At 34.6% G+C, this 27,099-nt stretch overlaps 1 protein-coding gene across 1 annotated transcript in view; it reads right to left on the bottom strand.

Annotated features, from left to right (window-relative positions):
* Nucleotides 1-27,099, bottom strand: part of ECRG4 (ECRG4 augurin precursor) — a 250,916-nt gene that overhangs the window by 130,213 nt on the left and 93,604 nt on the right. The window contains exons 2-3 of the mRNA XM_044071776.1: nucleotides 18,678-18,725; nucleotides 18,437-18,484 (exon numbers count right to left, since the gene is read on the bottom strand). Coding sequence (XP_043927711.1) covers nucleotides 18,437-18,484; nucleotides 18,678-18,725 — 96 coding nt within the window. The remainder of the gene's footprint in view (nucleotides 1-18,436; nucleotides 18,485-18,677; nucleotides 18,726-27,099) is intronic.

Below are 27,099 nucleotides of genomic sequence, written 5' to 3'. Positions count from 1 at the left end.
GTTTTTTTGCAATGCGGCAAGCCACTCTACACTCCCCTCTAGATCAACTTTAGATGACTGAAAGCCCATAAAGCTGAACGTTATTTTGCCAAGATGAAAATAAGGAAACTGAAAATGCTGAACCATGTAGTTTTTCCCAGGGCAAGTAAACACTTGCCCAGAACTACACTAAAATACACTGTACTTTCTGAAACTCACCTAGGTAGGGGACTACATCTACCACATTCCCCAACTATATTTACTAACTCCAGGATTGCACTACAGTGTAGAAAAGGGCAGTTTGGCATTTTCAGTTTTGTTATTTTCATCTCAACAAAATAACATTCGGCTTTATGGGCTTTCTATCATTTAAAGTAGACTCCCCCTCCCACACCCCCTGTAATTATATGTACTAACTCTGAGATCATGCAGTTCCTGGAAAAGGGGCATATTCCTGAATCCCAGGTATTGTCACTCTTGCATACTTGTTGACCATCTGTTTACTAGACCAAGCTGTGTTGACTAAACAGATGTTGACATTGACAGTTGACTAAATTAGAGGTTCAGGTTAGCCACTCAGAGCTGCGAACCTTGGCTCTTGATGACTGTCACTGTTGAAGTGACACGCTGACCCTATGTGCAAAAATGAGAAAAGGGGTTATGGATATATATATTAAGAAACACTCCATATAGTTGAATATTCATAATCTGAAATGTGTTTAACACTCACAGAAGTGATTGAAACTCTTCTGCTGGTGTTAAATCCTTGCAAAATTGTGCACAGTGGGGAACAAGGAATTTGCCTTTTCCCACTATACAGTAAACTCAGAATCGGTATATATAATTATAAGGGGGGTGGGGGAGCAGCCCCCACAGGGGATGAAGGGGGCCTTGCCCCCTGCAAAAAACATAAGTGTTTTGTTTTTACAGTGTTTTTGCTTTCGATCTTTTGGGACCAGTTGTTAGCTGTTCGAGATTTGTGTACTTCAATGTGTAGAAATACATCTATATATTAGGATTCTACATTCTCATAAGGTCAAACAGTTGTTAAGTTAAGATAATAACACAAGAAAGTGAAAAGTTTTAGATGAAGACAAATTTAGTTTTAGATGAAGAAAGTAAAAAAATGTTTCCTTCGTAAGCTTTTGCATCTGAATCTTTCAGTATGTTTTCTGGGTTTTTTGCTATATCAAGAAGTAGAAGGCAAGGGGCGGAGCCTGAATGGCTAACTGGTAGCAGCATTTTTTTTTTAGAGCACCACAAAACTAGTTCAAATAACAGGAAAATAATTAATTTCATCGAACAAAAATATCCAACTATTATTGATAAACTTATGAACTAATAGTGTACTAACTTTGAAAGCTTTTTGTCAATATTTTCCTGTCAAATTAATCTGGAGACTACTATAGCCACTTGGAAATGAGTAACTCAAAGAACTCACACTCTGAAATAGCCTTGAAGAAGGAAATCCAATTGATGTCCTCTGTACTGCAGGAGCTGTCAATGAAAATGGATAATTTTAAGGACAACCTTGAAAATCTAAAAGAGAACTGCCAAAAACAAACAGATTTCTTTAAAGAATTATTACAGCAGCAACAAACAAAAATAATGGACATTGAAACATCTCTCTCCGATATAGATGGAAGGTTGAAGGAAGAAGAGAACCAAAGTGAATTTCTCTTACAACAAAATAACTGGTTACTCGACAAGATAGATGATTTAGAAAACAGAGAAAGGCGCACAAATATTAGAATATTTGGTCTTCCGGAGAATGCTGAGGGTGAGGACATTATTTTATTTTTAAATTCCTGGTTGCCGGAATTCTTAGACCTAAAAGAAGGACTGTCAAATGGCATAGAAAGGGCTCATCAAGCCATAGGAAAACCTGTATCATCATCACCTAATACTTCTCCTAGATCCATTGTAATAAAGTTTTTATCATGCCTTGATAAAGAAGTTATACTAAAGTCAGCATGGAGGAAAAGTCCTTTAAAGTATAAACAACACCAAATAAGATTCGATAATAACTATTCAACTAGAGTTCTAGGTTTAAGGAAGAAAGCATGGCCATTTGTAAAATTCCAGAAACAAAACAAAAATCAAAGCTCAACTTGCATACCCTGCAAAAATTAAGATTCTTTACTCAAATGAAATGAGAACCTTCGACAACATAGATGAGGCAGCTTCTTTTATCAAGAACAACAATATAATTACAATTCCAGAAGAAATGGACTGGTCAACATCTAACTCACCGAAAAGATCCCAAGAAAAAAATTCCTGGACTGATGTAAAGAAGAAGAAACAAAGAACTGAAATAAAAAATGTGACAAGTTTAAGTACTCTCAAAGATTCTACTAAAAAGTAAAATATATACTAAAGGAAACTGAAACCAAAACATATGCACATTTATTTATTTATTTTTATTTATTTATTTATTTAAATTTGTTGACCGGGAGTGTCCGACTGGACGTAGGTCCATTTTCAGCGGAGGCCCGGGGAGAAAAGCTCCACAGTTAAAGTAAACAGACAGTATTTACATTGGATTACATAGTGATTAACAATTTACATAGCAATTACTTACAACATATTTACAGATGAAGAACATAGTACATCAGTAGACAACTAGAATCTTTATCTATGAAGTGCATACCAGACATTAACAAATGTTACAAGAAGAAGAAGTTTGTGCTGTATAATAAGTACTGGCTTATGAGCATCTGAGCTTGCTATAATCAAGGTAGTTAGTGGAGTGGAAAGAAAGGTAGTGGTTGGATGGGGTGGATGATATTAGAGTGGGAATTGCAAGGGCATAGCCAGCATGATTTTAGTTGCGCTTTTAGTAAAGTTTTGAAGTGGGTGCATGATGGTATGGAGGTAATTGTGGGTGGGAGTGAGTTCCATGATTTGGCTATGGTGCAAGAGAATAGTGCTTCACCAGCAGAGTTATTGGCTTTAGTGATCTGCAAGTGATTTTTGATGCTGGATCTTAGTGGTCTGGTGGTGCGATAGGGTTGGAGTAGATTCTGGAGGGATGGGACATTTAGTGGATGGTTTACTAGTTTGTGGGTGAGTGAGAGTTGATACCACTGAAGGAGGTGAGGGAGTTCAAGCCAGCCCAGTTCAGCAAGTGAGAGACAGTGATGACTATGGTAGGATGCCCCTGTGGCAAATTTGGCGATTTTGTTCTAGCAGGTTTCTAGCTTGTTTAGATCACATTGCCTTAGGTTGGTATATATTAGAGAAGCATAAAGTAGGGTGGAGATAAGGTGGGAATTTGCTATTGAAATCTTTGCTGCTTTGGTGAGAAATTGCTTATTTGTGTATAATGCTCCTAGTTTTTTGTGGACTTTTTTTATAGTCATGGATATGTGAATGTCAAATTTTAGTTTATTGTCTATTTCCACTCCTAGCAATTTGGTGTGTTCAGTTGGGTATATAGTAGTGTTGTCTTTTGCCGTGATGTTAAAGTGAGAGTTGTTTTGAGTATGTTTGGTGGGTTGGAAGATGAGTAGTTTAGTTTTGTTTGGGTTAAGTATTAATCGGGCATCGGATAACCATGTTTCAACAGAGGAAAACGCTTCCAATGTGACTTTTTGTAGTTTTGGTAGGGACTGGGCTGAGCAGATGATGGTCGAGTCATCTGCGTATTGTATGAGTGTGCCATGTTTGGTGGCAGAGGCTAGATTATTGGTGTAAACAGAGAAGAGTAGGGGTCCAAGGATGGATCCTTGGGGAACCCCTATGGAGACAGGTAGTTGGGGAGATATGTCATTCTGCCATACAACGGATTGTTGGCGGTCAGACAGGTAACTCTGAAACCAGTTGGTGACCGATTGTGAGAAGGATAGGTTATTGAGGACAGAGATAAGTTGTTTGTGTGGGACCATGTCAAATGCTTTAGATAGGTCTAGGAAAGTAGCAGAGGAGAGATAGCCATTGTTTTTATGCTGAAGGATAGTGTTAGTAAAGGAGAGTAAGGCAGTGGTGGTGCTATGGTTTGGTCGGAAACCATGCTGAGTACTGGAAAGGAGGTTGTTAGTAAGGAGGTAGTCTGAGACCTGAGAGTGTATGCATCTCTCTAGTATTTTGGAGAGTGGAGAGAGAATAGCTATGGGGCGGTAATTGGTTAGTTCTGTGGAGGGTCCGCCTTTGTGGATGGGAATTATATGTGATACTTTCCACAGTGTGGGAACGTAACTTTCTGACAGAGATCGGTTAATCAAGATGGATACTGGGTAGGCCAGAGCATCAGCTGCGATTTGTAGGTATTCACTTGGGAGGCTGTCTGCTGCTAATTTGTTGGGTTTAAGTTTAGTTAAGAGTTTTTTTATGTTGGAGGTAGGTACAAGAGAAAAAGAGAAGGCAGTGTGGAGATTACTAGTTGAAGGTGTGGGTTGGAGGGGAGGGGGGTTGTGTTGTTTAGCTAGTGATAGTATGGTTTGGGTGAAATGTGTGTTGAATGAGGTAGCAATATTTTCTGAGGAGTGAGGGATGTTAGGAGGAGGGGTACTGACTTTACCTGGGTGGAGGATGGAGTTTATGGAAGACCAGAATTGTTTGGGGCTGTGTTGTGAGGAGTCTAGGACAGACTGGTAGTATTGGGATTTCTCCTGTTTTATTAGCTTTTTGACTCTATTGCGTAGTTCTAGGAATTTCTGTCTAGCTGAGGGGGTTTTGGTTTTGCGCCAGTGCTCCCAGGCTTTATCCCTGTTTTTCATTTCTGACTTAGTGTTTTTCTGTAGCCATGGGGAGGGTTGTGCTTTGGTTCTGGAGAATCTTATGGGGGCATGGTAATTAAGGATGTTCAGGAAGGTAGTATTAAAATTTCAACTGCATCATCTAGACTGAGGTACTTTAGAGGATGCCAGTTACATTCTTTGAGGGATGAGATGAATGTGAGTGGGTTAAAGTTTAGTTTTTACGATTTGACGGTAGATGACAGGTTTAGCTTGGTATAGGTATTTTTTGAGTAGAAATGTTGGGGAGTGATCACTGAGGCTATCTGATAAGCAGCCTGTTATATATGACTGGGGGCTCTTACTGACTAGTATCCAATCTAGGGTAGTGTGCTTGGTGGAGTTTTTATTTATCCTGGCTGGTGACTGGACTAGTTGAGTGAAGCCATGAAGGTGTACATGATGGGTTGGATTGTTGCCAGAACAGGATTGCCAGTCAATATTGAAATCACCTAAGATGATAGTTTCTTGGGGGAGATGGTGGGTAGACCAGCTGAGGAGGTTTTCTAGGGGAGGGATGTTTTGGCCAGGTGGGAAGTAGCATCCAATTATGTTGATGGTTTTGTTTTGGTTAATTTTGAGGTTGGTATATATTATGTCTTCATTGCCTATTTGTGGAGCTGATGATTTTAAGATCTGGATATTTAGATGCTGTTTAAATATTATAGCTACACCACCTCCTTTTTTGTTTAGCCGGTCTACTCTTAGTATGCCATAACCTGTAGGGAGTATTTGCTCACTGGTAATGTGAGGTTTTAGCCAGGTTTCTGTCAGGATGACTATATCTGGGGAGTACAAGTCTATGGTGGCATGGAGTTCATGGACTTTGTTGGATATACTTCTAATATTTAGGCATAGTAGAAGGAAGTCACTTGGCTTTCTATTGGCTGTAATATGGGAGAAGTTGTGGTTTCTAGTCTGATTATGAAGATTGGGGTTGGAGATGGTAGGGCAGGGTTGGGGCGGATGTCTCCACTTAGGGCTAGTTTTCATAAGCATGAGATTATTAGTTTTTTTCAGTTTTTGAATTTACTTTTTTTAGTTGTCTCAATATGTATAAGTTTATAATCCTTCTGTTTTTCTTTTTTAATACAGTGATGCTTCAACTCTACTACAGGATGAGGCTGCTTGTGTCAAGTGGTTAGCACAACGACACTCATATCAAATTTAAATGTGTAATATTGTAGAGATTGTTTCTTTCAAAAAGCTCAGTTTAATTACTTAATAGGATGTCTTGATGGGATAGAAATGAGAACGGGAGGTGGTGAGAGGAAGGAGAAGAGCAGTGAATGATCTGGGTGTCTCCGTTAAGAAATACTTTCATGCAGCTCATATAGATGGTTTGTAACCATCGGGTTTCATGTGGCTACAAGATATCAAGCAATAAGCAGTAGGTATCGGTAAAAAAATATAAATATAGTAGTTATATAACTGATCAGTGTTGAACACTTCATTGTTACCGTTTAAAAGCATCATCTCTCTTTTTTTTTCTTTACACGAACTGACGAGGATATGAATAAATAACAGCTGTTTACAAGAAGCCGCGAGCTCATTTCACAGTCAAATACACTTGCGAACACATGAATAGCGTCCTTGTAGTCATTCAATACCACAGTAACACCAATAGCTTGCACTCATGCTCTACAAGGATACGATGATTTAAAAGAGAGAGAAAGAGGACGGAATACAGTATAGTCTTACTAGGGAGAGAGAAAGAAAAGGGAAAAAAAGAGTATGAATACATTCAGCTTTATTGGACTACAACTATAAAATTCAATGTGAAAAAAAGACCACTATACTAGTACACAAACTAAATCACTAAAATATAAATATAAATAAGAACAGTTACTTTTACAGAGTGGTGAGTGGCAGGGATTCAGTGTATAAACTGTTAGTCAAGATACCAAGAGTTTTCACGTCAATACAACTGTACACTTCCTGTTAGTCTTAAAGTGACAAGCACCCTCTAATATAGTCTTGATAACACGCTGATTATTAATGTCCTAAACATTCAGGAAATGGTCAGAAAAATGTTTCAAATTTTATGTACAGAATTTATTTTATTTTCCAAAAGCTTCTGATTTCAAAGCTATACTTGCACCTTCTTGACTGTAACTGTTGTACTGCTTATAGAAAACCCTGTGACAGATTTTAACATTGTTTTAATTAAAAATATTTGCATGCCTGTGTGTGTGTGTGTGTGTGTGTGTGTGTGTGTGTGTGTGTGTGTGTGTGTGTGTGTGTGTGTGTGTGTGTGTTGGTTTGTGGGTACATGTGTGTCTTTGTTAAAAAATAGTACAGGACAGATAACTGACCATTAACAGATTTTTTTTTAGTGTATGAGGTATTTGTTAATTCCAAAATAAATGATAATTCTGTAAGATGTCACCCTTCTAGCATCTGCTTACATGAAATAGTTGGTTGACTAGCACAATGTATAATTAGATGTTAAAGACCAAACGCAATCCAGTTCTAACTGTTGTTTACTGGACAGGGATATCCTGTAATGTAATAGGCAGCAGTGTGTCATACAAACCAGTTAATGCCTGCTATTCAATTTGTTCCTGTAATGCATATTCATTTTTTGGCACAAGTATTTAAAATATATACATCAAAGTTCTATAGTGTGTATTGGGCTGTTCTACTACTAGTGGATTTAAACATCAAATTCCAGCAATTTTAAAATACTGATGGACAGTTAATCTGTAAAATGCAGTTACATGATATTTTACAACTGACAACAGATACGATTTTAATTGTTCACAGCACTGACATAGAAAAGTAGGCTACATTATGTACAGTTAGTGACAGGTATAACAGCAGTCTGCTGCCAGTCATAAACATGCTGAAAATCTCTCTTAGATTGATGTTTAACTCTTTAATAGACTGTGTTTCAAAGGGAGAATTGACTAATATATTGTAAAGCTCTTGGATAGACTCAGAATATTTAGTTGGAATAAATATGAAGTACTTTATAATAAAAGTAATGATAAGACAAGGCTAAACAATAGGAAGAAATAAGTCTACTCAGTTCAGGAAAACACTGTATAATAACTGTAAGAATTAGAGAAACATTGTCAAGCGATTTATTCTACAAATCTCAAACATGGAAATATGAGTCTGTATGTGTCAATCTACAAATATGTATATAAGCACAGAAATGAGCACAAAATAGTGACAATACACAAATGTTTATCATCTACATGGCTAGATTTGACAATGTGCATATGCGCAAATACAGACATATCATTTTTAACTGATTCTAGTTATGATTATATATTTTATTTAGAAACTTAATTTACTTTTTGTCATGCATAGAAACTCATTTACTGCACCATAGCTAAGCTGCACAACAAAGGAAATACTACAATGTACTTCAGTGGGCATTCTGAGTCTGATATTTTTAATCAGTAAGCTTATCCTAAATAAAAATATAGTTGGTTTAATAGTTTTTGTTGACAGAAAGTTAAAACTGTTATATCTGAATGAATAAATGAGATGGGTCTTATACAAAAAGTTTATAAAATATTTCTTTAACCTATAGTAAAATATATGTATTAAACTTATGGATTATATGAAAAGACAAAAGAATACTAAACATTGTAAGACTCTAATATGCATTATAAACTAGGGTTTGAAGTATATAACCAAATAGTCAAAGAAACACTGGATATAATAAGTAATCTATGAGTATTAAATTATCTTGAACAATAACTAGTTTGCGGAACTTACCATATGTTTGCACTAACAAAAATGATATGTTTTTTTTTAGTAAAAAACAATATCACAACTGTGTATGTAATACAATTTCTTGATTCATGATAAATTTACAAGCATATACCATTCAATGATTTTTTTTAAAAATCTTAATGTATTTATGTAAAATAGATTTCATTACAATCAATATGTATTTGGAAAAGATTTTATCTATCATCTACTATTAGATGATTAACTTGAACATTTGATGCATATATTACTATGTTAATAGTTCTGTCATGTACATATATAGAAAATCTATAATCACATCAGTTTCAGAAATTATTCAATAGTTGATATCAGTCAGTCATTATGAATGGTTCAATGAAAACAGTATATAAAATACATGTTTGTGTCTTTTCAAATTGTTCCTATACATAAGGGAGAGAGAGAAGGGGAAAAGAAGATGACATTAGAGCAACTGGATGTCGGGTTTAACTTATTTGAGATGAATATACTTAGCCATATGATTGATATGTTATTAAATGTTCATAATAAAGAATGTATTTATATATATGTATATAGCCTACAATTACTTATGTGTTTCACTATGTATGTAATATGTAGAACCATAAATATCATTCAACATATATTAGTTTATAATTTCAAAGGTCTCTAAGAATACAAGAATGGAGCATGAGGAAATCTGTCTACCAAACATGAGGGTTAATCTGGTAGATATTTTGTTTATGTCTATCAGATTAGGAATGTATATCATTCTATGTGTGACGGGGTAAGGTTGAAAGAAAAGATTATATTAATCAAAATAATTTTACTTAAATCATTTTACACTTTTTTATCATGGCCTGAAATGAACATCAATATAAAAGTATTACAAAAGAGATTCAGTCTATTTATGATACATGAAATGAGAATTTTGTTCCAAATACAATACTATAAAATGTACTTGAATATTAATATAAATATTAGCAAGCATGAAACTCAACAACAAACATGGACTTAAGACTACTTTCACTGAACATAAATGGTTTAAATAATCCAAAGAAAAGATCAAACCTACTAAAATATTTAAAAGCGCAAATAATATTTCTTCAAAAGACTCACTTTAAAGATGATGAAAAGCATTTATGGAATCCAAATGAGTATACAACAATAGTGCAATCATCACATAAAACCAAAACTAGAGGAGTTAGGATACTATGGAGAAAAAAACATCATTAATCCCCAAATTCTTAATAGCTATGAAGATAAAGAGGGGCTTATAACACTTGTTATAATAAAATTCAATAATAGAATCTGGACATTAGTAAATCTTTATTGGTTCCCAGGAATAGGAAAAAGTACGACAAAGAAACATCTAGACTTTATTAGTAAAACATATTAGCTTCATATTAGGTGGTGACTTTAATTGCATTCTTGATAATTCAGAGACCACCAACAAAAAAAAATTATGTATAACTCCTATAGCAAAGCTACTCAAAAAATGGGTTGAAAATCACAATTTAATAGACACATTCAAATTAAGAGAAAGTAACTCACTGTTATTTTCGCACCAAGATCACAGATTTACAACCCAAACAAGACTATATAACATTTTTGTTGCACAAGATCTTGATGCGAAGATAAATGGTTTTACAATCATACCATGTTCATTATCAGATCATAGAGCAATCCTTATTAATATTCAAACAAATTTAAAAAAATTAATACAAATGACAAGAATTCCAGCATATAGGTTCATAGGTTCATAGGTAGATACTAGGCTATCTGCCCTAGGGAATTTATAAGCCTAGCCAGAGTGTATTTGGCTTCTGCCTCCCTATTAGATTAGCCTACTGTGCCTCTGTAAAGTAGGTCACAGAAGGTATGCTTTTAAGATTAGTTTACTGTGCCTCTGTCTAGCAGGGACACAGAAGAGATCCCAGGGGTGAATTTGTGATTTCCCATCCACGCGTCCAGATTTCACTTGAAGAGGTCAGCGAGGGGGTATGTCTAACATGAATTGGGATTCTATTCCAGAGTGAGGGGAGCCTCTGGGAAATGAATCTGTCCCTCCAGCAAGCAAGATTTTTTTTTTCTTTTTGTTGCAGTTTAAAGGTAGCAGAGATACACAAGCAGCAAAATAATCACAACAGTGCAATAAATGACCCCACACTTGAGTGCTAGGCCAAAATCAGGTAAAATGCAGTTTTTAGAGAAAAAACAATTTTAAATTAAGTGCAACACAGGAAATGCAGTAAACAGGCTCTAGATGTGTTCCAAGTACTGTTACTGTTACAGATATAAACTTTAGCAAGCTGGAAAATGCCAACAAATAGGCGGCAAAGCAGTAAAACTTAACAAAAAATCAGAAGAAAATACTTAAAATCACAAAAGTGGCTCCTTTTCTTCTCTCAGCATTTTCTCCCCTTGGTAGGTGCTTCAGCAACAACTAGCAAGCCTGAAAAGATGCCAAAACCATGAGGCAGCTTGGTTTTAAGAGAGACAGATCAAGGAGTTTAGAATTGACCCAAAATGGCCAATAAAACTACAACTTCTAGGTAGTAACCACTCCTCCAGGGACAGGTAGGCTGTTCAGTGTTAACCACTCCCACTGGTGAACACAGAGACTTCCCTTTAGCCCAAGCAAGCACTGGCCTTCTAGAAACTTCCAAACAATTCATATATTATGAAACTAAAATAATTTAAACCTTGGCTACTCACAGAGTTGAAATTCTTTCTAGACACTAATCTCACTAATGAAATCAGCATAGTTATGGTATGGGACGCTTTAAAAGCTTATATTTATGGTAAAATTATCACATGGTACAAAAATAAACTAAAAGAATGGGAATCAGAATTACTCAACATACAAAATCAAATCATAAAAATAAATAATAATAATTTAACAAATGCACTGACTAATAAGAAGAAAATTAATGATCTGCATGAAAAGTTTAATGAAATTCTAAGGCATAAAACTAATCTAGCACTAGAAAGATTAAAATTAAACTCATATGCTGTTTCTCCTAAACATATGCATAACTTGGCGATAAGAGTTAAAGTACAATCTAAAAGAAATAACATTACTACTATTATACATGAAGGAAGGAAAAACAAGAAAGTGTCAGATATAAGTGATATATTAGATGCTTTTAAAAACCATTTTACAGAACATTATAAGACAGAAGGAACGCAAACAAAAAACTTTAATTTAGATTTGAAACCCGAATTGATTAAAACAATCCCAGAAATTTTAAAATTAGAACTTCAAAAGCAAATTACTCTTAAAGAAATTTCAGAGAAAAATCAAAAAAAGCAAAAATAATAAAGCTCCAGGAATGGATGGTATTACAACTGAAATATACAAAATCTTTCCATCATCTATAATCTTAGTCTTCCAAAAAACCTTAATAGAAATACAAACACACAACACCATTCCACCATCTTGGAGATACTCATTAATTACTCCTATAATAAAAGAAAATAAAAATGCATCAAACTGCAGTTCCTATAGACCAATTTCATTACTAAACAATGATTATAAAATCTTTATGGCTATTCTAGTCAATAGAATCAAAAAATTTATGATAAAAATTATAAATGAAGATCAAACAGGTTTTATACATAATAGGCGCACCTATGATAATATACAAAGAATACTAACTATTATTGACTATTTAAATAGAGAAAAACAAGAGGCCTTAATAGTTGCATTGGATATAGAGAAAGCTTTTGACTCCTTAAACTGGGAATTCTTGTTCAAAATATTAGAATATTATGAGTTTCCTAGCTCCTTTATTTCATTAATAAAGAACATATATAAAAACAATTTAGCATATGTAAAATTAGGACCTTTCACCTCTGAATCAATAATATTGACAAAAGGCAACAAAACAAGGTTGTCCCATGTCCCCCATATTATTTGCATTAGCGATTGAAATATTTGCCATCTCAATACGATACAATCCCAAAATAGGGAGTATAAATTTATATAATCAATATAATTCAAAAATAATGTTATTTGCAGATGATATACTTCTTACCACATCTACTTCTAAAAATTCATTAAAAGAATTAGATATACAAGTTGATAAATTTTATTCAAATTCAGGATTACATTTTAACAAAACGAAATCAAATTTTATGATATTGAATAAAAAATGATTTTCAAATAAATGATAATCATATAATTGGTAAACAATCTCTCACTTTAAACTATTTAGGTATAACATTAAGTACAACATTAGAAAAAAATTAAATATAAATTACAGGGAAATCATAGACACAATAAAGTCAAATATAATAAAATGGAACAAAATATATATAACATTTGAAGATAGATTGCAAGTAATAAAAATGATATTACTTCCAAAAATCCTATATATAGCACAAGCTATTCCAGTAATACCAGACAAATATTTTTTAAAAGAAATAAATACATTATTATTAAGATTTCTTTGGCATCCTGACAAAAGCAGAATAGCTTATACACACAACATTAGACCACGGAAACTAGGTTGAATCAATTTCCTGGATATTGAAACTTATATTAGAGCCTCCATTTTTAAAATAATTATAAATTGGATAGATCCGTGCTATTCTTCTAACTGAAAATCTCTCCACACTGTTATTTATTCAAATAAAATACCATTTTAAAGAATTTAATGATAGACAATCATATTAATAAACCATGGCATATCTTATGTGCTAGCCTTCAATATAATCTAACAAAACCTACTAATCTAAAATACTTAAATGATATGTATAATTCATTTAGAAGATTTGTAACTTCTAATACAGATATAAAGTTATAGCTAGAACTTTTATATCCTTTCAGTGTAACAAGAAATTTTCCAAACAAAATGTATAGGACGGTTTTCATTACTTGAGAAAAGAAACAATTCATTTCCTGGCAACAATGCATTAATGAACATAAGGTTTTGGATAGTCAGCTTATAATAAAAACTTATAATCTCTCTACATCAGACTGGGTATTATTACAAAGCATATTACAATACTCACATGATCTATGCAGAATAATTAACAATTCTTCTTTTAGAGATAAACCTACACTTATAACTCATTTATATGAAATAGTATACAATAATCAAAATTGGGAAAATCTGACATCAAAATTACATAAAATTTTAATAAATTATAAAGTTAAAATCAATCAAAAAGTTTGGAATCATATAACAAAAGGTCATTCAATAAATTTATCCCTGGAAAACAAAAACAAAATACTAAATTCTGTTAAATTGACATCCAACATACAATTTTGGAGAATTTACACATGGAAATGTTTGCACAGATCTTTTTTTATGCCAAATAGATTAAAAAAAGTGTAATACTTCTAATAATGTTACATGTTGGAGATGCTTGCAGAGTTGTAAAGCAGATTGGATACATGTATTTCATAACTGTATTAAAGTTAAAATATTTTGGGAAGATGTCAGCAATTTCATACAAGCCATATTCTCAGATACATTTGTAGTAAGTAAATCTCTAATTATGTTGAATGTTAATGAGAATTTAGATTTAAATAATAGCAATCTCTACCTACTATGAAACATTCTAGCAAATGCTAGAAAATGTATCACCAGAAAATGGAAATCAAATCTGGAACCATCATTTAAAGAATTTCTGCTAATATTGAAGGAAACTGCATTACTGGAAACTAGAGTAAAAGAACTAAGATTAGCACCAAGAAGATGGAACAAGAATCCATGGGAAAAAATACTATCACTTATTGAGACACTAAACTGGAATTCAAACTCTTAATGAGAGTAAAAGAAAAAGGAGCAAATGATCTCTCATTAATATGATGTTACTTTGACTAGACTGATCAATATAATAATTTAATTTCAGGCCAACTGTAAATATTGTATATAGTTAATCATACTGTTTTACTTATCAGAAAATGTATTAAGATTATTATACAATGGAATTATTTGAAAGATTAATAAAAACACGGAGTAAAAAAAAAAGAAGTAAAAGGCAAAATTGTCATGTGAGTGGAATTTACCTATTTATAAGCCAAGAGGATATTTGTTGTTAAAAATAGTTATGAAGAAAAAAACTCTTATGAGGCATCTTTATGGCAGCTTTTACCACTGTTCCTGGATCTCAAAACAAACTGAACAGTAGTTTTATGGCCTAGTAATGAAAAGCAAGGACAATGCTGTACCTCTTACCACTTGGTAAACAGGTACTATCTGTCATAGGCATAGCATATGAGCTTACAAATGGAAAGACTATGTACAAAGGAGATAGGGGTATGAAATATCAGGAAAAGCATCAAGACAATCCATAAATGTATCCAAATGAAAAGGGAATTGCTCAAGAATACGTTTTGTGCTCACCGCACTTCAAATTCATTATGAATAAACCTAAACATTACAAAACACAACCTGGGTCCATTTCTTTCTGCTAAAGAAATATTTTAAAAAATGGCCTGTAAGGACAGCTAGCAGAGTACTTACCTATATGAACCTATAGTTCTATAAAGCTTTTACAATTGAAAACAAATAGAGAAGTGTTGAAGGAGTAAAGTATTGTGGGATAAAGGACAAGTTAGCAGGCTGGGAACATTTTACTTGCCAGGTTACTTGTTGTCAGGGGCATCAGGCATGAATTTATGCTAGATAGATTTCCCACTTTCTGGATCTTTCTTTGTGATTAACGTCTCATCCATATAACATGTATAGTGTATGACATAAAGGAGACATATGGGATAAAAATTATGAGTAACAATGTTATAGTAAGAAGTTTGTTTATTTACAATGCAGGATACTTAATGGGACATCAGACCACAGCACAACTGACTGGAAGCAAAGATGGAATGAAAATTAAACTTTGTCAAGTACCAGTGATTATTGGGATTATGTCCTTGAAATCAATGGACAGAAAATTTGTAAACAAGCAACTGCACATGGAGTTAGTGGTCTGCTGGAGAAAAGGGACTTAATTCAAATAGATTACTGTTAAGTGTACACCCTTGTAATAAACGTTTCCAATTCAGAGACAACCCTACCATGGTGTTGCAACACAAAGACATGCAGCAGTGCCGTAAGATGTCTCTTTGTCCATGTTAAATGCTAGTGAGGCATTCAGGAGGAGAAGCTTATGCTAATTACCCATGTGTTCTCCCTCAGAACTGCCTCCAGGAAGGTATTTACTCAACTATTTTATTTATTTTTTATTTATTTAATATTTATTAACCGGGATAGTCTAACGGGGTAATAAAGCCATTTTCAGTAGAGTCCTGGGGAGAAAAGCTCCACAGACAAATTTTACAAGATTTAGAGAAGGACAAAACAAAAATTATGAACATCATAAGAATTCTACATAGGGAAACATATTATAAACATCATGAGAATTCTAAACATCATAGGCGCATTACTAATCATAGTAAAAAATTAGATTAAATCTATTTAAAAGAAGTAGACTATGGTAAGAGAAAGTAGAGAGGGGCAGTAAAACACTAGACCGAAACCAAGAAAGGAGGGGGGTAGAGGCTAGAAGAGGAAGAGGTGAATCGGCAGGAAAGGTGGAGGAAGAAGGATGAGGATAGGTGGAGAGGTAAGGTAGGGGAGAAAGTTAGGTAGGAAGAAGGAAAGGAGACAAATAGTGCAGGGATAAGATATAATGTACGTGTGTGAAATTATAAAGGAAATGGTTGGATGGAGAAGAGGAGAAGAAGAAGAGGGTAAGAAAGTGGGTAGATTATAGAGGAAGTAGAGTGCTAAATAGAGGTATGAAGAGGTTAGCCAGGTCCACTACATGGGCAGAGCCAACTGGTCATAAGGAACACTTTCAGCTGTTTTTTGAAGTGTGTTGGGTACAATAGGAGGGGATAGGAAGGACTAGTGAGAATTAAATGTGTAACTTAGCATGTCTGCTCCTTGGAGCTCATGGTAAGGAACACGGCCAAAAAGCCATCTTCATCCATTGTGGTAGAAGTAAGTATTTAGGCATTTAGTGGTAAGGTACAGTCAGGAGTGTGTGTGTGTGTGTGTGTGTGTGTGTGTGTGTGTGTGTGTGTGTGTGTGTGTGTGTGTGTGTGTGTGTGTGTGTGTGTGTTAGTGTTAGTGTGTGTGTATGTAAATGTTAGGGGCTGCACGTGTAAATGTGTGTCAGGAAGGTCATAGTAGGAGGGGATAGTGAGGAGGTACATAAATTGTGTCCATGTGTGTGTTTGTATGTGTGTGTATGGAATGAATGTGTGAATGTGTGTTTGTGTGTATGCAAGTGCATGTATGTGCATTTGATGGGGTGGCTGTCAAATATCCCCACTCCTCTCGACTACTGAGCAAGGCCTCCAACATTGGGTCAGAGGGAACCACTAGCTACTAGGGATAACTCAATAGACATGGGATAGGAGGACCACTGGACACCATGGGGATCTCTTACATTATGTGCCTGAATGGCACTTAAACAGAATATGGATAAGGGAGAAACACTAGCCAGCATGGAGAACTCTAAACATCTCATGCCTCAACAGCACTTATGTAAGGGGGATTACTAACCATAAAAGAGAATACTTTAACAAAGTAATAATAATGTAACTTAAAAAATGGAAAAATTATATGGATCAGGGGGAGCACTAGACACCAGGGATATTATAAGTAACATGCAAAAAAATTGGTTTATTAATCCTTTTACTCAACATTTTTAACTTATTTAGTCGGTTATGTTGGTATGTTACTGTAACAGTACTATAGAAATATTCCTGTATTTGAAATGTTTTACCTGTCTGACATTATCTGTATTGTATATGGACAAGATTTCTGTCTTATAAATTGTCTTAATGTGGAGCTTTTCTCCCTGGGCCTCTGCTGAAAACGGACATACATCCAGTCAGACTATCCCAGTTAACAAATGTAAATAAAATAAATAAATGCCTTAAAGACATTAAAAGTGATTCAAGCCCTGCACCCTCTCATTGAGGATACTATTCCTCTACACCACCACTAGACACTAGGGATGTAACAAAAAATATATGCAAATAAAAAAGAATTGAATAAGAAAAATAATGTAAACAATTACAAAGAGGAAAACAGTTTCAAACCCTAAATGTTTGTCAAAGGAAACATGAGTATTAAACCACTACACTAGCTGAAAACTTAGTACAGCAAAGATTTTTATAATATATTGAAGATCTCAAGCAAAATTCAATACATGCAACCGTTTGTGAGTTACAAAGGAGAGGGGCAATGAACACAAAGCATACTTCTCAACCTGGTAGCATGAGAAATGCAGTCAAAGCCAAACGTTACGGTGGGACAAAGACAAAGATAAAGGCATGGATTTTTATTAATTTTCTGACTCACTTAGAAAGTCACTAGAATAACAGCTTTTGAACTCAAAGGTGTTTACTGATGGAAATGAGGTGCGAATCTTAAATGTCTGGCATTAATGACTGAGCAGGGACAGGGAAAAAGGAAACATTGGGGACGTTCTGACAGCAGGACAGGTATGAAGGTGTGTGTGTGTGTGTGTGTGTGTGTGTGTGTGTGTGTGTGTGTGTGTGCGTGTGTTTTACTATGTGTATGTGTATGAGAGAGTGGGGTCTATTGTAACTTGATTCATTGTCTGCCACTGTTAACTACCATAGGAAAGTGCTGATTTGCACTCTTGGTAGTTAACAGCGATTCATAGACATGCAATTTAGCCAGTAATGAAGTGTTTCCTCACTGCAATTAATGTGTCTCTGAATTGTAAAATACAGCATCATGAAAACAGAGCCTTTTTACTGCGGCTCTTAACATAAACAATGGAGTTCTTTCTAAATTCCTTAAAAAGAATCAAATAACCTCCAGAAAAAAGGAAACTGTTCTGTGCTTGTAAACATTAGCGAATATAACATGGGAATTGTTTTTAGTAAAACATTAAAGAGAATAAATTTTAAGACAGAAGTAAATGCAGTGAATATGAGATAATACAAATATCAACAAATTGAGTATTTTGGTTCAAAACTAAATAAATTACTTTTCAAGACAAGTTATACTATTATACTCCACCTTCTTTTTGATGAATTGTCTGGATAAGTTTACCTCCTGTTGTACCACCTACAACATTAAAAGCAAAGAAAAAAGTTAAGACTCTTGTACTACTCCTGTGTACATCTTTTTAATGTATGTTGAAACATCAGCACATTTTAAATATACATATATATATATATATATATATATATATATATATATATATATATATAAACTTAGTAAATTAGATATCAGGACAAGTCAAGCTGAAATTCTATACCTTCCTTTTTCTGAACTGCTTGTAAAAGTTTGCCTCCTCTTGTTCTTTCTGGTATAATAAAAACAAAGAAAACATGTTAGTATCCCATTTTAGTAAATGTAAATCATTTTAAGGTATGCTTATAAATGTAAGGATGGGTAATGCAAATGGTTACTAGAAATTATTACAGATTTCTTGAGCAGGCCTTTTAACCTGTCACAATGCAGACATATTATGATCCCAACTTCATATTCAGTACCTGTTTTCCTACAGATATTTTTCCAGTCTAAGATTTTTGGTACTATTCTTTCATGGCTTCTGTACTCATGCTTAGGTGAAATTGCACAAGCATCAGTATCTCACAGAAAAAAGATGAATAGCATAATGCTAAATGCTTTTTTTCCCATAGGAAATCATTACTGGTACGATTTCTAAATGTGTGAAGGCAATGATTCACTTCTTTAGGGAGATTTCTTCCTTGGAGTTGGTATATATAAGTTCAAGGAGGTTGCTCCCCTGAAAAAACAAGAAAAAAGAAGTTTTTCATCCTTTTGAATTTTGACATTTTTTCTTCTTTTGTAACGTTGATTTTCAGGAAGATGGTGTTTCATACTCAAACCCTTCTTGTGAGTGCATACTTATTTATTCATTCAGTAATTCAAATTTGTTTTCCAGGTACAGCATTGATTCAACTTTGACCATTTTCAGGCAATCAGGATGAATACAACACAATTGAACACTTCACATGTGTAGAAGGGTAATACAATGTATACAATGAAGAGAATTATTCAGTGTTTTAACATCTTTAAGAGAGAATATACAATCTATACAAAGAACAGTTAAGAAGTTTAACAAAGGTATTTTATTTGAGGACAGTAACAGGCACTAGAAGATTTTATTACAATTTTAGAAAAGTCACAGTTGTTATTTTTATGTATAGCCAAGTTGTTAAAACACATAAGATTTAGCAAGTTTCACAAAATAGTGTATCGACATAGTACAATCACAGTTCTGAATTAAATTTAGAAGCACAGTCATAGGAATATGTAATATGTGTATGATGAAAACAACAGTGTGGTAAACTGAAGTGATTGGAATGCTGTTTGGAAAAATTACATACAACATTTACAAACAATGCACTCAAAAACACTCTCTTAAGCAGACGAAAATGAGAACTGAAATACCAAGATAATAGATTTTTTTTGGAAATCACTTTTATCTATATCAAACATCACTAAAATAAACCACAAGACTTCATCAAATTGAATACATACTTGAACAGTATTGTTTATATGGAGTGTATGAAATCACATGCCCAAATTCCAGGATTATAAAAAGAAACATAAAAACTATTTACACTTAATTTATATTCTGTTACTTTTAAAGCACTTCTAAAATTAACACTAGCTTTCAATACAAAACCTCTATTGGAATTTAAAGTAATTTGACACTTGTACACTGCAGACTCTAAATCACTGTCTTTACTACCCCCCCCCCGTACTAATGGGAACTTGTTCTTATACTGAAAACACAAGGATTTTGAAATCTTTACACATGATAGAATGTTTGTATAGAGCATTTAACAGTTTACTATTTTAATACCTTGCTCATAAATTATACTATGTAATTCACTATTAGTTTTGACTATAAAACAATTACTTAATTGGCAAAATAAAATACAGAGCCAGATGCACATATAAAAACACTTTTAGTGCATAAGTCCTCATAGAAGTTCGGAATAAATCTATGCATTTCAATTATAACATTTAAAAACACCCTCCATATTTTTTCCTTCCTTTTCATCTTATGTTCCAGGAAGTTCTTAAGATTTTTATACCACATATTAATAAACTTAGGGTAAGTTTACAAAACAATAATACAGAAGAAAAATGGAGAGGCAGAAGAAAAGAAAAGGGGTATTGGAGATGTGGTATGAATTTAAGGGAAGGGGTGCTACAGCACACCTGCATGGTATGCTTGTGTAGTATATCTTAATGATGTGACAGATTGTCGATGGGGAATTGGGAACTCAGAGGTTTCATAATATTTGGAGTTAGGAAGCAGGTGCATATTGCATCTTTTACAATATATTTTTTCCAGTTTCATTCTGAAAATGGTGTGCAACTGAATTGATTGGTGCAGGGACTAACAAAGTTTTGGGGCAATGAAAGAGAAGCTATGATCTTATATATGTAGTTTTAGAAGAGGTGTTTAGAGTGAGGTTTCACAGGGGGAACTGATCCAAGATGATAGATTTAAGACCTAGGTCTTAAGTGGCCAGCTAATAAGATGAAAGTCTCAAGTTTTAACAGTTTGAAAACAAGGGAGCCTAGTAGTAAATGGAATCTCAGTTTTAAAGGCAGCAATCTTGCGTTGGCTAGAGTAAGTCAAAGGTGTTCTTTAGTGAACTGGCTAACAAGTGTGCAGATATGGCTACTAACTGCTTATAGGATAAAAATGTTCTTGTTTCAGGCTGCAGCAATGATAAGGAAGACTTATTTAAATTATGCCATATGTTGTATCTTTTTCCTTTTGAAGTGAAAATGCATAAAAATTAACAGTATTTTGCTCTGAAGTTGCAATCTGCTGCACAATTGAATAATACAATATCAATTTAGGGTTGCCACTCCAAGAAGAGGCAACAATTTGGATATAAAGCCGAAGCTTAAGCCTTTCTCCTTTACTTGTTCCTTAGAACAACTGAACATAGGTTTACCTAAAGATAGGTTCATAAGTTCATACTAAGCTAGTGGTCAAGGAAACCATGAAAAACTCAACCAAATAACCCAGTACTATTGGGAGACAGTGTGCTTTATTAACTTTTCCCTACATATCCCAGGAAAAAGTTTGCTATTAGCCATTCATTCTTTTTGCCCAATAACTTACCTGAAACATTCCTGTGTTGGCATGTAATTGACTGTGCAGTTGTCTGGTAAGACAAGATTTATTTTGATTTATATTTTGTACTACTGTTTTTCAGAGTTTGTTGGAAGAAAGAGATAACTTGTGGATAAGATTTACTTTCATTGATAATTTATTTTACCTCTAATTTTCACTGTCGCTGTTAGACAAACTCTAGCCATCATAAAGTGTCTAGTCAGCTATAAATTCACATAAACTGCAGAGAGGACAATCCAGAGCTTATATGAAGCAATCTTGTGTTGGTTTGCAATTTATTGATCTTTACTGTTAAAAAGAAATGCAAGTATGAGCGACAGTGAGCATAAGGGTGTACGCAAGTTTGTGTGTGATGTAAAGGAATTCCAGCTTTTGTGCAACTTTCCAACTGATGTGGTCAGAGCAATTACTTTACTCTACTTAATTTAATATTTGGTTATATATTGTTAGTGTGATTTTTTCTCATATAAACTGATTTAAAATTTCTATGAATTTTGTGGTAACATGTTTATTACTCTTTTCTTTTACAATTCTTTATTCATTTGCAGCTAAAAATTGATTCCTTAAATTAGTATGCTATTAATTATTTGCTAAAGCACAAGTATCTTGTACAGTGTAATAAATGCTATGTATATTTAAAGGTAGCACCTGATAACACTGGTGATCTGTGATCCTCATATCAGAAGCTGGATGATTTGCTTACTATTACTAGTAGTAAATCTAGACTTACTAATGACAATTGCACTTGTGCAATTGGCACAGCTTGGAGAACGGCTGTTAATATATTAATGACTAGACTCGTGATAAATAATGTTAGGTAAAGAGCAAATAGAACACATTTAGGAAAGGAAGTGTCTATTGTCAGTAAAGATCATGCAACCTTTAATGAACAAAATACCACTGACAACTTTGGAATTCTCGATGCAAGTATTCAGCAATCTGAGGATTCAGAACATATAGGAAAAAAAAAGAAAGGACATCATTCCCAGCAAATAACAAGGAAGAAAAATAAACTGATTAATGTCTGTAAAGTAAAGAGAATACATACTAAAAATGACAGCATATTTCATAAATGGGGTATATTTTGAGCTAAATAACTGTTGCATCGTTTGTAATGTTGATGTGGCAGTGAAGTTTTATGTCTCTAGAGCAGGAGTTTGCTTTACCTCTGATAAGGTGAAGGAGTTCAAATAGTGCTGGGTTTTTCATAACACAGAAGACTCTTCAGAGATAACCCCTTATGAGCTGGTATGACGTTCATAGGTTAATACTAAGCTAACTGCTCTTGTGAGCCATTTTAAACCAAGCCAATTATCCCTTGTGGGACTCAAACCCTGCACCTTGTGTTTGTAAGGCAAACACCTTAACCATTAGGCCACCTTCCCAACATGTACTGAGATATGCAATCTTTTTAGTGAGGAAATGCTGAGGTCTCTCAAGTTGGTTTGGGAACTTACTGTTGAACTTACAGGTTGAAGAATACATTATATTAATTGAAAGGCCTGATACATGAGGAATAACATGGGATTACAACTTCTCTGGAACTTGGGGAAATACCAGGGAAGATAAGTTGTGCAAGGTAAAAGGCTTGTATTACCACAAAGAGGCATGGTGGTCAAAGACAATTTATCAAATTAGGTACCCAAGTACTTGGTGACTTTGTCACATTTAAGTGGAATGTTATCTATATGATATGCAATATTGATGATGGATTTGCCAAAAGAAAATATGATGCATTTCTTAGCACCACGAGAAGCCAATAGCTAACACAACAAGCCTTTGTTTGATACAAACCTTGTTAGAGAATTTAAATATCTGAATGGGATTTGATAACTGCACCAGTGTGCAGTTATCAGCAAACATGCTTAGCCCCCAGTATCCTGACATCAGCTTTCATGACAGAGACGTATATAACAAAGAGGAGGGTACCAGATAGACACCGCTGGTGACATTATCTGTCTAGAGCATTTATCATGAGCCTGAAAGTTTGAAAGAATAATATAACACTGTATTTTCTGCAAGACTGATGCAAACAGTTTAAACCAGCTTTACCAGTAATGTTTCTTTTTCTTAAAATATTTATTTATTTATATTTGTTTACCTGGGTAGTGCACTGATCAGTACTGATTAATTTCAGGCTCAGTCCAGGTAAAATACAAAACATTTCACAAACACAACATACTGAAATGTAAGCAAGAACATAGTAGTTCAGACAAATCACTTAGAAAAAAAATGTATATATACAGTATAACAGTGAATAAGCACAGTGCAACGTGCAATGAGCAATCAAGCAGAGTGTCACGTACAGTATGCACATTAGTGTCTAAATTGGGTCAGTCTTCAATAAATCTTGAGAGAGGAGAGGAAGTTTGGTTAAATGGTATGTCCTGTGTCAAAGTAGGAGCATTTGGCTTGAATAAAGGAGAGCTTATTTTGGGCGGGAACTGGAGGAATTTTATTTTGGCTCTTACGTTGTCTATGGAAATTTAATGACTATTTAAGCCATAGTCCTAGGTATTTGAAGATGGCGGCTATCTCAATGGAATGGTTTTGTAAGTCAAAGATAGTTTAAGAACCAGGTGCTTGGAAAATTTTCTATGGAGTTCCAAATAGGCATAGTTTTGGCCTTGGAGGAGGTTGAGAAGTAGTTTACAGTTTATGAGTGATTGGAGGAGATCATGTAAGTCTGATGGGAGTTGACACTGAATGTTGGAGTGAGAGTGACCTGATCAGTAAATGATCATGTCATTGGCATAGAGGATAAGTGGGATATGGGTGAGGTCACAAGGAAGTTTTTTAATGAATATGGAGAAGGGGGGCAAGAATGTATCCTTGTGGTACACATTTGGTAATAGATGCAGATTTTGATTTGGAGGATCCTATTTTAACTCTGAAGTGTCTGCTACTGAGGATGATTTTAAACTAGAGAATGGCATTGGGCCTGATACCAATTCTACTTAGTTTTGGAGGCAATAGTGGTCAATGCGGTCAAATGTCTTTGTCAGATCTTCAAATGGAGAACCTGTAAGGAAGCTACTATCGGAGTTTTGCAGAATGTTATCAGTTAGCGTCCAAAGTTCTATCATAGTTCTTTGTCCAGGTCAGAATCCATGCTGACTGGGGAGCATACCTGTCAACTGTACAGATTTTCGCTGAATGTCCAGATTTTTGCCTCATATTTTTGGTCTGTTCCTCATAAAAATTGTGTTTTTTCGACAAATCACTGGGATGACCTCAGAGTTCAAGTCACTAAATAATGACATGCATTTGAGTTTCAGGCTTCATATACTTCAGAAAATGCATGCTAACAACTTCTAATTGCATGAGCAATATTTAAAATGTGTGCTTATTTTTGGGCTCTTGTCCCCACTTTATGTCAGTGTTTGTCCATATTTCTTGTGCTAAAAGATTGAGAGGTATATTGGGGAGAGCAGGTGATACTGCTGGAAACAGACAGAGTCGGATGTAGACTATCTTTTCTAAAAGTTTGGGAGGATGGATATTGGACAGAAGTGACAAGTATCATTTTGGTTGATTTGTTTTGGATGGGATTTAATTAGAGTAGTTTTCCAAATCTGTGGCATGATGTTTTGTGTGAAACATAAATGATATATGTGGGTGAAAGGAAGACACAGATGATCTCTGCAGTGATATATGAACCAGAACTTTATGTTGTCAGATCCAGGACAGGAGTCAGTGGAAATATTTTCAAGCAGAATAGAGACTACTTTGGGATGTATGCATTTGAAGTGGAAGAGGGAGATGAATGGTGGTGGAGTGGACAATACATAATCTGTGGGAGATGTGGAATTTATGGATGGTATATTATTAAATTTTTTAAGGAAAACTTCTGTAGAAAGTTAGGTTGTGCTACACTGAATGGTGTTTGTAGACAAGGTATCATGAAGAGGTTTTCTTCCTGTAAGAAGGGTAATTTCCTTCCAATTGTGTTTGGAGAATGTAAAAGGGTAATTTGTTTATTTGTCTGGAGATTTCTTTTGTTCCTTTTAATTGACTTCTTCGCTAGGTTATGTAAGACTATATTTGCTGTCTTCACCATTGTTAAATAATCTGTTTCTTTTGTGAAATTATTGTAATAGTTTAGCATACAGACTCTGACAAATGTATGCAATTGTGATGAGGGACATGACAGCAGAAAAAAACAACATATTGTTTTCTGTAATATGTATTTTGACTGGGACTAGCAAATGGCTGGGCTGCAGACTTTACTGGACAGCAATTAGCACTGGTGACACTCTGGCTAAGACTCCCTGTACTATTGTTTTTAGTGATATGAAGAGTCCAGTTAAGGGCAGTATTGTGATGGATGTTCTGTGTGGTACCTTGCTACTTGTTCACAGTGTTGTTAATTCCAAGGGAATTTTGGAAAATAATTAACATGCTTATCACTAGAACAGGGACAGTGAATTCATGCTATCCCACACAGTGTAAGAGAACAAGGTTGATTGCAGAACATGTAAATCGGGGGAGGGTGTCCAAGCTTGTGACTGACGTGTGATAATATGCTATGGTGCTAAATGTAGCTAGTCACTGATTAACCAGTTTGAATGTGTACAGGCTAATCTCAATCATTTCACTAGTAGGAGGACCTGTAAGATTTAATCACTAATATGCTAGTGATTAGTGGAAAATGATTGTCGATAGGATTGAAGTTTATCTGGACAACACAGATTGATGCAGTGATGATTGAGGAGGTAGGCAGTGTATGCTGTTCTCCAGTAGGTCTCATAATCATCATCATCATCAATCGTGTTTTTCCCATTTTCTACACGGAGTCAGGACATTGCATTAACTGTTGATATCTTGTGATTCAATGCCACTATCATACCTTCTTCACAAGTTATGACTGACTGCCACAGGTCTTCTTCTCCCATGCAGTCCATCCATCTCTTTGCTGGAGACCCTTGTTTCCTCTTCCCTTCTTGCTGTCTCTCCCATATCTTCTTCATATAATCATCTTCTGTTTTAATGGTCATGTGCCAAAATCAATATAATCTGATTTCCTTGACTTTATCTGCAACTGGAGCTACTTTGGCTTCTACTCTGATGTCCTCACTTCTTCAACTGTCTCACAGTGTGCACAGCTCATCTCAGGCTCTTCGTCTTCATCACCTCTAGCTTCCTCAGCTGCTGTGTCTTTACTGCCCAGGTTTCTGTAGCATAAGTAGTACTGGTACACCCTCATTTTCAGCTTCTTTTGCATTCTTCTGTTACACAATACCCCTGGCAGTCTATTTAAGTTGACTGCAGTCCCTCTAATTCTAGCTTTGACGTCCTCATTTATATTTCCCTTCTCTTCAACCACTCCTCCCAACTACTTGAAGCTATGAACCTGTTCCACTAATTTCCTTCTATCTCAGTCAGCAGCTTCTTCAAATTTCTCCCATTTGCTGCCATTGTAATTGATTTATCTGCACTCATTTTCAGCTCGTGTGCTTTCATCTTTGTTTTCCGTTTCCCTAACATTTACTGAAGTTCTTGTTCAGAGTTTTCCTGTAATGCCACATAGGCTGCATACAACAAC

This window comes from Protopterus annectens, chromosome 5.part0 (assembly GCF_019279795.1).
Source record: "Protopterus annectens isolate FY-2018-M chromosome 5.part0, PAN1.0, whole genome shotgun sequence".
Classification (NCBI taxonomy): Eukaryota; Metazoa; Chordata; order Ceratodontiformes; family Protopteridae; genus Protopterus; species Protopterus annectens.
Note: the sequence above shows the minus strand (reverse complement) of the source record. Positions and strands in the feature narration are given on the sequence as shown.